This window comes from Staurois parvus, unplaced genomic scaffold, assembly GCF_062004578.1.
Source record: "Staurois parvus isolate SC_StPar_1 unplaced genomic scaffold, SC_StPar_1.0 ptg000132l, whole genome shotgun sequence".
NCBI classification, from domain to species: Eukaryota; Metazoa; Chordata; class Amphibia; order Anura; family Ranidae; genus Staurois; species Staurois parvus.
The window spans coordinates 8279036-8293272 of record NW_028317928.1 but is presented as its reverse complement, the minus strand read 5'-3'; the positions used below and the strand labels follow the sequence as shown (position 1 = coordinate 8293272).

Genomic DNA, 14237 nt, shown 5'->3' with positions numbered 1-14237 from the left:
CCACAGAGCAGAAATGATCTTAACCACTAGCCTACAGGGCACTTATACCCCCTTCCTGCCCAGGCCAATTTTCAGCTTTCAACGCTGTCACACTTCAAATGATAATTGCGCGGTCATGCAACACTACCCATATGAAATTTTTGTAATTTTTTTGTGACAGATAGAGCTTTATTTTGGTGGTATTTAATCACCTTTGGGTTTTTAATTTTTCTTAAACCAAAAAGCACTGAAAATTTTGAAAAAATTAAGTTTTTTCTTAGTTTTTGTTATACAATTTTGTAAATAAGTGATTTTTCTCCTTCACTGATGTGCGCTAATGAGGCTGCAGTGATGGGTAATGATAGGCTGCACTGATGGACACTGATAGGTGGCACTGATGGGCATTGACAGGCATCACTGATGGGCATTGAAAGGTAGCACTGATACATGGCACTGATAGGCAGCACTGATAGGCGGCACTGAAGCACACTGATAGGCGGCATGACTGGCACTGATAGGTGACACTGATGGGCATTGATAGGTGGCACTGATGGGTGACACTGAAAGGCAGTTTAGATGGGCACTGATATGTTGCATTGATGTGGCACTGATGAACACTGGCAGAAGGCACTGATGGACACTGACAGCTGGCACTGCTGGGGCTACACTGATCATCAGTGCACTGATGATCAGTGCACATGTCCCCTCCGCGGAAAGCCGATTACCAGCTCTCCTCTCGAGCTGTCAGCGTGACAGCTCGTGAGGAGGGAAATGCCGATTAACCGGCATTTCCCTGTTTGCATGTGATCAGCTGTGATTGGACACAGCTGATCACATGACCGAGCCGACATCTTCAGCTCTTTCCGTGATTGGTGATCCGCTGTGTCTGAGGGACACAGCGCAACGCCAATCGGCGCGCGCTCCCTGAGCCGCACATGCGCTGTGAGAATGGGAGGATGTCCTATGACGTCCTCCCAGAACAAGAGAACCATCTTGCGCCCTGTCATATTACTATATGGCTGGCGGGTCGTGGTTAAAGGCACAACTCCCTTTTTAAAAAAAAAAGTCAGCCAATACAAATACTGTAGCAACTGGCTTTTAGGAAGCCGATACTTACCAGTCCCTGGAGTTCAGCGGTGTCTTCCCACATCCATTTCTTCTCACAGCTGCATGTCCCCAGTGCCGCTATCTTGGATTTGGGAGCCGCCTGTGACTTCAGAGCCAGCTCCCCACTGCACGTATGCAAGATGGCGCGGTGCTGTAGGATGGGTCCTACTGCCACCTCCTCAGACGCGTACCAGGAGGCAGTAGGCTGGGAAGGTGCAGGCCGAAGCAGACAAGCTCTAGCGTTGGCGTATGAACGCATGTATACACACATTATGCATTCAGCACAAATTCTGCTGGGCTAATGAAGAATATGAATTTATTCTGGCCATTGCAATCACTCATGCACTTATATGTGTTTAGATGCATTTATGTCTGTAAAATAATGCCGATAAAAAAAGGTTTTGCCTATAGTGCTACTTTGGGAATAAATGAATTTAATTTTTAATCCTCTACACTGCCAGACGATTTTAAGTAAAGTCACTTTTACCTGTCGGCCCGTGTATGTCCTTGTATGTGGACACTTCAGGCAGCTCCTCTATAGGCCCCATCCATACTAACAATGACACTGACCCCCCCATACTTACTCCTAAGGACTCAATCTTCCCATCATGCCTCCTAGGAGTAACTGTCATTCTTCCTATCATGCCTCCTAGGAGTAAATGTCATTCTTCCCATCGTGCCTCCTAGGTGTAACTGTCAGTCTTCCCATCATGCCTCTAATAAAATTGTCATTGTTCCCATCGTGCCTCCTAGGAGTTACTGTCATTCTTCCCATCATGCCTCCTAGGAGTAACCATCAATGTTCAGATCATGCCTCGTAGTAGTAACTATCAGTCTTCCCATCATGCCTCCTAGGAGTAACTCATGAACTCATTGTTCACATCATGCCTCGTAGGAGTAACTGTCAGTCTTCCCCATCATGCCTCCTAGGAGTAACTGTCATTTTTCCCATCATGCCTCCTAGGAGCAACTGTCATTTTTCCCATCATGCCTCCTAGGAGTAACTGTCATTCTTCCCATCATGCCTCCTAGGAGTAATTGTTATTCTTCCATCATGCCTCCTAGGAGTAACTGTCATTTTTCCCATCATACCTCCTAGGAGTAACTGTCATTCTTCCCATCATGCCTCCTATCCATACTAACAATGACACTAACACCCCCCCCCCCATACGTATTCCTAAGGGCTCATTCAAACTAGCGGGGCTGTAAAAACCTGTGATTTTGTCGCCCCTCAACCGCTCCCGCTTAACCTCAAACATAAAATATGAACAAAGCACATCCCTCTGTAGTGTGTACTTGTCTCAGTCCAGAGCACTAAGTGTCATTTCTGTCTGCTACTTCCTTCCTCTGCTATCAGCATGAGTTACTTCTGACAAGTTTTCCTGACACCAAGAAAAACAATGGTGACAGGGGAGGGACCTCCAGCAGATTGACAATCTTAGCCCTGTTCCTGTGAACCCTGTGGATGCTGTACACATGGTGAATAGCATAGGAACGTTATAGCAGAAGGTGAATAGGGACTGGAGAGAGAGAACTGAGCAGCTGAGGATCAGCAGACCTGGGGGACCAGAGCGGGATGAACCAGCAAATGTCATATGTGGTGCGCTCCATGGAAGCATTTTAGTGGGAGGTGAGCGGGGGCTGGAGAGGATCAGCAAACCAGAGGATCTGCAGAGCTGTAGGTTACTACTGAGTGGGGGATCTGCAGAGCTGTAGGTTACTACCGAGTGAGGGATCAGCAGAGCTGGGGGTTACAACTGAGTGGGGGATCAGCAGAGCTGTAGGTTACTACTGAGCGAAGGATCAGCAGAGCTGGCGTTACTACTGAGTGGGGGATCAACAGAGCTGTAGGTTACCACCAAGGGAGGAATCAGCAGACCTGGGGGTACTACTGAGTGAGGGATCAGCAGAGCATGGGGTACTACTGAGCGGGGGATCAGCAGAGCTGGCGGTACTACTGAGTAAGGGATCAGCAGAGCTGGGGGTACTACTGAGCAGGGGATCAGCAAAACTGGGGGTACTACTACATGTGGGATGAGCAGAGCTGGGAACACTACTGAGTGGGGGATCAGATGAGCTGGAGGTTACTACTGAGCAAGGGGCAGCAGCAGAGCTGGGGGTACTACTGAGCAGGGGGATCAGCAGGGCTGTAGGTTACTACCAAATGAGATTTCAGCAGAGCTGGGGGTTACTACTGAGTGGGGGATCAGCAGAGCTGTAGGTTACTACCGAGTGAGAAATCAGCAGAGCTGGGGGTACTACCGAGCAAGAGATCAGCAGAGCTGTAGGTTACTACCTAGTGAGAGATCGGCAGAGCTGGGGGTACTACTGAGCAGGGGATCAGCATCGCTGGGGGTACTACTACATGTGGGATGAGCAGAGCTGGGGGCACTGCTGGTTGGGGGATCAGATGAGCTGAAGGTTACTACTGAGCGAGGGCAGCAGCAGAGCTGGGGGTACTACTGAGCAGGGGAGCAGTAGAGCTGGGGGTTACTTCTGAGCAGGGAGGTGGAGGTGGGGGTACTACTGAGTGGGGGATCAGCAAAGCTGGGGTACTACTGAGTAGCAGAGCAGGAGAGCTGGAGGTACTACTGAGCAGGAAGATCAACAGAACTGGGGGTTACTACTGAGCAGGGAGGTGGAGGTACTACTGAGTGGGGGATCAGCAGAGCTGGGGTAATACTGAGTAGGACAGCAGGAGAGCTGGAGGTACTACAGAGCAGATGAGCAGCAGAGCTGAGGGTATTACTGAGCAGGGGAGCAGCAGAGATGGTGGTACTACTGAGCGGGTGAGCAGTAGAGCTGGGGGTTACTACTGAGCAGAGGATCTGCTGAACAGGGTACTTCTGAGCCAGGGTTCAAATAGGCCCCTTTAAAATAAACAGAAAATCAACACAAACAGGGCATTTGTTTCATTAAAGCTTCAAAAAGCATCACAGAAGTATCAAAAACACAATGAAAAATACCCAGTGAAGTGGCAGGAGCTTTAATGTGTGTTAAAATTAAAGCGGCTTCAAACGAGCCCTTGTTTGCACTGGGATACATGGACAGAATCTGGCCAAATCACGTAGCGCTTCCTCCTCCCACATGCCATGGCTCTGCCCTGTTGGGGTGAAATGCATAGAAGCAGAAGGCGCCATGTGCTTTGGCTTGGTGCATCTATCCAAGTGAACGTGACGGATGTACAGCTTTCTTTGCCGAGCCCAGTGTACCCTGGAGAAATGAATGGCCCCCACTGCGTCAGCCCCCCGTGGTTGGCGGGAAGGTCAGGAGACTCGTCGGCGTGGTATGCTCTTGGTGGTTTCCCCAAATGCTCCGACAGTTCCTGGTAGAGATAGAGCTTGTCCACCCAATTAGCCGCTCCTTACTATGATGGGCTTACTGGCTAATAGGAATGTGGAGATGGCAGGAGGATAGTCAACAGTACGAGGTCACAAGGGGCCCAGCCTTCAGGTGGGATGGCAAGACTCGGAGGGCTTAAAATATTTTTACATTTTTATGGTGTCTAAGGCCCCCTTACGCGGGCCATACACGGGTCGATTTCAGAAAAAATTTTCTAAGAATGTTTGTTCAAATTTCGCACATTAGTGGGTCACAGAAATAGACGACTTTTGTGTGACCATCGAATTTGAGTAATCGGGCATGTTGGAAATTTTCTGAAAAACTAACAAATTTTGAATCCACGATGGGAGAATCGTGCGAGAAATATAAAGCTGTGACCTGGAAAGAAAATTATTTTGTGTAGCAACACGAGGTGAAATTAAAGGCTTGGTTGGTCGAATTTTGAAAATCAATGGTGGCGCCGTCGGTTTACAAAATGCATGAAATTTCCGATTTTCTAAAAATTTGTTCGGAATTCGACCCATGTATGGCCGGCATTAGTGGGGAAATTGAAGGGTCAGAAGACAGCTGCGCTGGAGTTGACCTTTAATATGTTTCTAGACCATTTGGGTGTATTTGTCCAATTTTTCGGCATCCATACCAGACCCCGAAATGCACCAATCAGAACTCAGCTTCCTCCTCCCGACACAAGATCTTGTCCCTTGTGGGAATTGAGATGTGACACAAAGAAGGATTTTTTTGTGAATCCTTTCCCGCACTCGGAGCAGGAGTATGGTTTCTCCCCAGTGTGGACTTTTTCATGGGTAGCAAGGTATGACTTTTCGGAAAAGCACTTCCCGCACTCCAGACATGAATAAGGCTTCTCCCCTCTGTGAATTTTTTCATGGGCCACAAGATTCGATCTCACGGCGAAGCACTTCCCACACCCCAAACACGAATATGGCTTCACCCCGGTGTGAGTCCTCTCGTGCATGTTAAGCTGAGCTTTCTGAGAAAAACATTTCCCACACTCCGAACAGGAATGCGGTTTCTCCCCGGTGTGGATTTTTATATGGGCATTCAGAGAAGATTTACAGGAAAAACACTTCCCACACTCAGTACACGAATAGGGCTTCTCCCCTGTGTGGATTTTACCATGGATAAGAAAAGAGGACTTGTGCGAAAAACACCTCCCGCAGACTTCACACGAAAACGGTTTCTCCCCCGTGTGCACTTTTTTATGGGCGACGAGGGATAATTTGTGCGAAAAGCTTTTCCCACATTCGGCACATGAATACGGCTTCTCTCCTGTGTGAACTTTTTCGTGGTTGATCAGAGTTGTTTTCTGGGCAAAACACTTCCCGCACTCTAAACACGGAAACGGCTTTTCCCCAGTGTGGGTCTTCATGTGTACAATCAGATTTCTTCTATGGAAAAAGCTTCTCTCGCATTCTGAGCACGAAAAAGGCCTCTCGCCGGAGTGAATTCTTTGATGCTTAGCAAGAATACATCTTTCAGTGAAACGTTTCCCGCACTCCAAACAGGGATACGGCTTCTCTCCAGTGTGAGTTCTCTGGTGTCTAGTAAATTGCTGTTTTTCGAAATAACATTTCCCGCACTCTGTACACGGATAGATCTTCTGCCTTTTGTGAGTCTTTCGGTGTGAGGTGAGGTCCACCCTCCGTGTGAAACATTCGCCGCACTCGGAACATGGGAAGGTCTTACCCTGTCTGCGGCCTATGTGATGGGTTCTATGAGGTGCGGGACTCCTTGCATGAAGAAGCGATAACCTTCCACTGGGAAGTACAAGAGGGACAGCTGAAGTCATGGTGCCTTCTTTTGATGAATAAGATGTTGTTTCATTATTGTCTTCTAATTTACCATTTGGAGGGATCACGGTAGGATTCTCTTGGTTAGTACTGCTGTGTCTTCCCTCTGGATTAAAAAAAAATTTTTAAAGTGGTTGTAAACCTCAGACATGAAATATGAACAAAGCACATCCCTCTATAGTGTGTTCTTGTCTCAATCCAGAGCACTAAGTGTCATTTCTGTCTGCTGCCTCATCCCTCTGCTATCAGCATGAGTCACTTCTGACAAGTTTTCCTGACACCAAGAGAAAAAAGGTGACAGGGAGGGACCTCCAGCACACAGCCTGTGATTGACAGTCTCAGCTCTATTCCTGTGTGCTGTGTGAAGGGGTGTGTGTCCCTTCCCTCCAATCAGTTCTCGCTGAGTTCTGCAGAGTGTAATGCTAGATTCCCAACCCCTGCTTTCTGAAAGCTCAGATAAGCTTTATAAATGCTGCATTTTGAACAGATGTAGATAAGAGAGAGCCGCAGATAAACAGGTACCAGAGGATTTGTTTAATCTCTGTGTATCATCTACATGGGTGGATACTACTGAATGGGGGATTAGCAGAGCTGGGGGTACTACTGAGCAGGAAGATCAACAGAACTGGGGGTTACTACTGAGCAGTAGGATCATCAGAGCGGGGGGTACTACTGAGCGGGGGATCAGCAGAGCTGGGGTACTACTGAGCGGGGGATCAGCAGAGCTGGGAGTTACTACTGAGCGGGGGATCAGCAGAGCTGGGGGTGCTACTGAATAGAAGGATCAGCAGAGCTTGGGGTACTACTGAGGGGGGGGATCAGCAGAGCTGGGGGTGCTACTGAGCAGGAAGATCAGCAGAGCTGGTGGTACTACTGAGCAGGAGGATCAGTAGAGCTGGGGGTACTACTGAGCGGGGGATCAGCAGAGCTGGGGGTTAGTACTGAGCAGGGGATCAGGAGAGGTGGGGGTGCTACTGTGCAGGGGATCAGCAGAGTGGGGGGTACTACTGAGCGGGAAGATAAACAGAACTGGGGGTTACTACTGAGTGGGGGTACTACTGAGTGGGGGATCAGCAGAGCTGGGGATGCTACTGAGCGGGGGATCAGCAGAGCTGGGGGTGCTACTGAGCAGGAGGATCAGCAGAGCTGGGGGTGCTACTGAGCAGGAGGATCAGCAGAGCTGGGGGTTCTACTGAGCAGGAGGATCAGCAGAGCTGGGGGTGCTACTGAGCAGGAGGATCGGCAGAGCTGGGGGTACTACTGAGCGGGAAGATAAACAGAACTGGGGGTTACTACTGAGTGGGGTACTACTGAGCGGGGGATCAGCAGAGCTGGGGGTGCTACTGAGCAGGAGGATCAGCAGAGCTGGGGGTGCTACTGAGCAAGAGGATCAGCAGAGCTGGGGGTATTACTGAGTGGGGGATCAGCAGAACTGGGGGTACTACTAAGCGGGATAAACAGGTACAAGGAGGATTTGTTTCATCCCTGGGTATCATCTGAGTGTATTCACTTTGCTGGGCATACGTAAGAGTTTACAACCACTTTAACCCGCTTATGTTTTGCCTTCCCTGTTTCTTCCTTTTCCTGCTTATCTACATGCTAAAATATGTGTCAGTAAAACCTGCACTCTGTTTTAAACCTCAGTGATGTCACCACTCGATCTCTGTGCTTCACTATGCAATGCAGGCAGATCTTAGATGGAAGGAACTATTACATGCATACTCACCTGTGCTGATGTCTGGAGGGATTTCCTCCTCCTTAAACCGCTCATCTCCCCTCACATACGGCTCTTCTGCTTCCTCTTTCATTTCCATTTTAACAACAGTCCTATTTTTACCCTACACAACACAAAACAATACAAAAGATAAATCCGGAGATTTCAAAATAATCACAGTCTTGTGGAACAATCTCATCGTTCCGCGTGTTCACCGCTCAAGATGGACACCTAGAATGGATGGACTCACGGGTGTCAAACTGGCGGCCCTCCAGTTGTTGCCAAACTACAAGTCCCATGAGGCATTGCAAGATTGACAGTTACAAGCATGACTCCCAAAGGCAGAGGCATGATGGGACTTGTAGTTTCGCAACAGCTGGAGGGCCACCAGTTTGACACCCCTTTGTTATGTGGTAGGTTTGTACAATTGACCTCCCCTTGGAACATCTGGATCACTTTTATCCCTTTCATTCAATTTAAAAATCCCTAACCCTAGGTTCACATCTAAGCGTTTTTTCTGCCACGTTTGCAGAAACGCAGTACAGTCATGGTTGACATGATTTCCTATGGGACAGGTTCACATCTCCAAGTTTTTACCCATGTATGGCCTACTATCAAAAATTAAAAAAAAATTGGGGCTTTAGATGTACTTTAAGACCCACTGTTACATTTACCTGATGACCTTGAGGGATCTGGTGAACTTCCTGTGTGGACCTCCCAGAACTCAGTGGATGTCTCTCTGGTGGGTTTCGTTTATTAGGTCCACCTTCAAATAAATTGACATATATACAATGTCACTATAAGACATACATTCACATTATGACGCAATAGGAGGCAATGAATGAAATGGTAAAGCAGCAGATTGGGATATGAAGAGTATCTCTCAAGGGGAAGAAAGGGGATTTGGGTGGCTTTGAACATGGCATGGTTGTTGGTGCCAGAAGGGCTGGTCTGAGTATTTCAAAAACTGCTGATCTACTGGGATTTTCACATACAACAATCTCTTGGGTTTACAGAGAATGGTCCGAAAAATAGAAAATATCCAGTGACCGGCAGTTGGGTGGAGGAAAATGCCTTGTTGATGTTGGAGGAGAATGGGCAGACTGGTTCCAGATAATAGAAAGGCAACAGTAACTCATATCAATATGGACCAAAATCTCTGAGAAATTGTTTCCATTACCTTGTTGGATCTATACTACAAAGAATGAAGGCCGTCCTGAAGGCCAAAGGGGGTCCAACCCAGTACTAGCAAGGTGGACCTAATACAGTTGCCGTTGAGTGTATATATATTGACTGTTCTTTGTGATGTACAGTATATATTATAGCCCTGATGAAGGAGGCTTCTTGGAAGCCCAAAATAGGTTGGCATTTTCTACCAAATGCAACAAAACTGCACTGGACCAACATTTATGGCTTTGCACTCTCTTCCCTAATCCTTTCACTAGGGTTGCACCATTATCGTTTTATTTTTTATCGGCAAGGAGTATCGATACTTGTGCTCAAGTACCCCCCCACTACCGATTCCTCTGAGTACTGTCTTTTTCCTATGTGTTGTCTAAGCTTAGTTGTCAAAAGGGTGCCCCCCTTCCCCACATAGCCGTCCGACCACACAGATAGAAAAAAGATGGCTGCTTTGACAGATGGTAATTTTCTCCATCTTGAAGGACTTGCCCGAGACAAACACCTCACAAAGAATGCCGGGGGAAGGGGGCTTGTCAGCTGAATTGTCTGAGGCAAGTGGACAGGAGCTTGGTACTTGCCATCTGCAAAAAAGTAATCTCCTGCATTTTCGGACGGTCATGGAGGGAGGAGGAGTGTCCTGTCTGACCACACAGCTAGGCTTAGACTGCTCCTAAGAAGTTGGAACACATACTCACCTGGGGAGCAGAATGCATAAAAATGAAAATGAGACTTCTTCTTTAAAACAAAGCAGAGCTCTTCACTCCATCCAAAACCAAAAAGAAAAAAAAAACTGTACTACTGTCAAGCTTTTATCTCTGAATAAAAACCACTGACCACATTCCAAACATCTCCTCACCTTCGTGAAGACCCGTGTGTTTGACTAGACTCCTTTTTCGAGCAAAACTCATCCCACATTCAGAACACGAAAATGGCTTCTCCCCCGTGTGGACTCGTCCGTGTTTGGTAAGAGCAGACTTCTCTGAAAAACGTCTCCCGCACTCAGAACAAGAATACGGCTTCTCCCCGGTGTGGGTTCTCCGGTGTAAAACAAGTTTGGCATTTTGGTAAAAACACTTCCCGCATTCCAAACACGAAAAAGGCTTTTCCCCAGTGTGAGTCTTTTGATGGGCGATAAGCTGTCCTCGGAGGGAAAAGCATTTCCCACATTCAGGACACGAATACGGCTTCTCCCCCGTGTGAGATCGCTGATGTAAAACAAGCTTGGATTTTTGGTAAAAACACTTCCCACAATCCCAGCATGAATAGGGCTTGACCCCTGTGTGAGTCTTCTGATGGTAATTGAAACCTGACTTGTTAAAAAAACATTTCCCGCATTCTGGACATGAATATGGCTTCTCTCCCGAGTGAATTATCTGGTGCTTATTAAGGCGTGACCTGTCCACATAGCGTTTCCCACATTCAGAACACGAGTATGGTTTCTCTCCTGTGTGAGCCATCTGATGTGAGAGAAGATATTCTCTCTGGAAGAAAGATTGGCCACATAATGGACATGAAAATGATTTCTTTTCCAGGTGAGTTGTCTGGTGCTTGACCAGTTCCCACCGTTCAGAGAAACTTTTATCGCATTGAGAACATGAATGCGGCTTCTGAGCCAAATGAGTTTTCTGATGTCTATCCAGTTTTTTCTTCATACAAAAACTTTTCCCACAATTGGAACATGAATATGGCTTCTCCTTCTTGTGACTTATCTGGTGAGAGGTGAGGTCCTCCCTCTCAGTAAAATGTTTACCACACTCAGTACATGAATATGGCTTCTCCCTTATGTGGCTTCCCTGGTGGGAGATGAGGTCCTCCCTCTCGGTAAAATGTTTACCACACTCAGCACATGAATATGGCATTGCCCTTATGTGGCTTCTCTGGTGGGAGGTGAGGTCCTCTCTCTGGGTAAAATGTTCACCACACTCAGCAAATGAATATGGCTTCTCCTTCTTGTGGCTTCTCTGGTGGGAGGTGAGATCCTCCCTCTGGGTAAAACATCTGCCACATTCAGAACACAAGAAGGCTCCATCCTCTCTATGATCTGTGTGATGAGTGATGGGAGGTGAGTGCTCAGGAAAATTCCCCGCATGTGTTGAGGGATCAAATGATGGATCTGCCGTATGATGGAGGTTGGGGGTAACGGGTCGGTTTTCTTCTGAAACCTCAGCTGGAATGTCACCATTTTCTTTTTCTCGTTCGAAAGCGTTAATGTGACATTTGCCCCACCTTTTCCTGTTCTGCCCTTCATCTAGAGGAAATGAACAAAGGTAAATCAGAATATTTAAAAACGAATGCTTGTTTTTAACAGAAGGAAACACCTCAAAGCAGGACTCAAGCCAAAAAAAAAAAGGAGATAAAAACAGCCCATTACAAAGTACAGTAACAAATCTAGCTTTTGCTGCAATATTAATCTTAAAGCCTTTGTTCTGATCAGTGTCCCGTCAGAGAGATGTCATCCTGCACCAAGTATGAAGCCACTTCTGGGTGGGTAGCTGTCAGGAATGGACTAGCCAGCAATGGTGGGACTCACCTGCCTTTTGATCTGCAGTACCAGGGCTGGCCAGCGGATGCTCCCAGCAATCAGAGACTCAACTTTGCAGCCAGCTAACACCTGGAACTGATTATGCTGGGGTATTTAAGGGATGGCCAGACTTGCAGACTCTGCCTTGGTGTTGTGTTTCTCTTGGGCCCTGTATCCTGTTCCTGCTCTCTGTTCCTGTCTGATTCTCTGCTACCTGTTCTGATCCCTGGCTTGTCTGACCATCCCTCTGCCTGACCCTCTGTACTACGCTGCCTGCTACCTGTTCTGATCCCTGGCTTGTGACCCTGACCATCCCTCTGCCTGACCCTCTGTACTACGCTGCTAGCTACCTGCTGAACCTGGCCTGTGACCCCGACCAATCTCCGCTTGCTCCCCCTGTACCTACCTGCCCAATTGATATTGACCCGGCCTGCCTGACGACGCTTGCTTGTATGTAAACCATATAAATGCTGCGCTACATTCAAACTTATTAAGTGAATGTGGAATCCAATGACACAAATCCAATATAGTGACAATAATAATGAAATAAATAATACGTGCTTACTGATAACAAAATTATCAAATAAAATAAAACACCCAAAAAGATGAAAAAAACACAAACTTAAATCTATACGCATGTGCATGAAAATACACATACATATAATTACATCACACGTGCAAATGTGAAGTGAAATAATGGTTACTTATTAAACGCAAACAAAAAGTCCAATATAAAAATGTTGAAGGTGAACAAAACTGTAAACAGTGTTTCCAATAATACTGTAAAGTGACCACAGGTGAAAACAAATCGTGCAGGTATCTGGGTGTAGATAGAGCTTATGAATCCAACCACCTTCTGGATTAGCCTCTCACCTCATCACTTCGACCCTTGCGGATCAAAGAGCAATAATGGATCCCTCTCACAGATCCTCCAGGTACCACAGCCCTGATGAAGTCACGTGTTATTGTGACGTAACGCGTCGGCGTAAGCGCGGTGACGTATTTCCGGCGTGGCGGCCATCTTGGTACACCTGTTATTCAGCTGTACACCCAACAAACACAGATATATCCTCATCTGAGAGCATGAGGGTCTCATGTGGACTGGCTGCTATGTAAGTGGAATTTTTACCAAAAAGTTTTATGTTCCTATGTTCCTATGGTATAATAAATATACTACACTATGGGAGGATTCCTCTGTTTTGTTCTGAGAGATTGATATTTCACCTATACCTGGAGAAGAGCTTGAGTGGGAATATTAAATCCTGAAAAGCGTTTCTGGAGTGCTGTGGTACCTGGAGGATCTGTGAGAGGGATCCATTATTGCTCTTTGATCCGCAAGGGTCGAAGTGATGAGGTGAGAGGCTAATCCAGAAGGTGGTTGGATTCATAAGCTCTATCTACACCCAGATATCTGCACGATTTGTTTTCACCTGTGGTCACTTTACAGTATTATTGGAAACACCGTTTACAGTTTTGTTCACCTTCAACATTTTTATATTGGACTTTTTGTTTGCGTTTAATAAGTAACCATTATTTCACTTCACATTTGCACGTGTGATGTAATTATATGTATGTGTATTTTCATGCACATGCGTATAGATTTAAGTTTGTGTTTTTTTCATCTTTTTGGGTGTTTTATTTTATTTGATAATTTTTTTATCAGTAAGCACGTATTATTTATTTCATTATTATTGTCACTATATTGGATTTGTGTCATTGGATTCCACATTCACTTAATAAGTTTGAATGTAGCGCAGCATTTATATGGTTTATATTCACTTGATCACTGGTATATGATTTAATGCTAGCAGCTGTTTGGGGTTCATATATTTAATTTGTTTTAATTGTTTAAACACATTATTTGGAGCGCAGGAGGGTCTCACCACTATTGCTTGCTTGTATGTACTGTTATCTGTGGGTGGTTGGTTTGGTTTGTTTGCACTGTATTATGTTTAGTATTGCACTGCGTTTATGTTTGTATTGTTAGTGTTAATAAATTATATTGTTTATAATCTGAGGTCTGCGTTTCCCTGCGTCAGTCACACACCTCTGGTCACACCTGGGAGCCCTGACAGTAGCTCTGAGACTTGGGCTCGGTAGTCCAGTGTGTCCCTATTACTTGGTAAAAAGGGGAGGATTCTATGTCGACTATCCCTCCAGCTGGATCTAAATCAGCACCTTTGCTTGGGAACATTATGGTGACCATTGCAATTAGGGAAGTCCACCTCCCACCATCACCCTGCCACCTGTGTTCACCATTTGCTACCTGCCTGAGGAAGGGGCAATCGCTACAACCCCTGCCCCGGCTTGCTGTCTTTTCTTGAAGCCCTGGGAAGGAACCTTTCTTCCGCTACAGCTGCTTTCTAGTAACCATGGTTGGTTGCAGCTCTGGAGTGGGTGGGCGGGCACGCTTTCCATTCATAGGCTAGCTTCACCCTCATGGATTGTGAGATTGTTCAGGGTAACGCAATGCATATTAAAGCACCATGCGTGCATTAGTGTGTTGCGGTGTCATTCATGTTGAATGAACCTTCTTCGAAGTGTGACGCAGGGTACGGTAATATATTGCACCAGGACAATGGTG

The 14237-nt window shown here is 46.5% G+C and overlaps 1 protein-coding gene across 2 annotated transcripts in view; it reads right to left on the bottom strand.

Moving 5' to 3' along the window:
- Nucleotides 1–14237, bottom strand: part of LOC149466294 (uncharacterized) — a 54798-nt gene that overhangs the window by 21746 nt on the left and 18815 nt on the right. The window contains exons 6-10 of one of the 2 annotated variants that reach the window (XM_089672894.1): nt 9989–11380; nt 8625–8716; nt 7963–8074; nt 5115–6342; nt 1606–1616 (exon numbers count right to left, since the gene is read on the bottom strand). In XM_089672894.1, coding sequence (XP_089529020.1) covers nt 1606–1616; nt 5115–6342; nt 7963–8074; nt 8625–8716; nt 9989–11380 — 2835 coding nt within the window. Of the gene's footprint in view, nt 1–1605; nt 1617–4056; nt 6343–7962; nt 8075–8624; nt 8717–9988; nt 11381–14237 lie in introns of those variants that run through there. The other variant, XM_089672893.1, reaches the window with a different exon arrangement.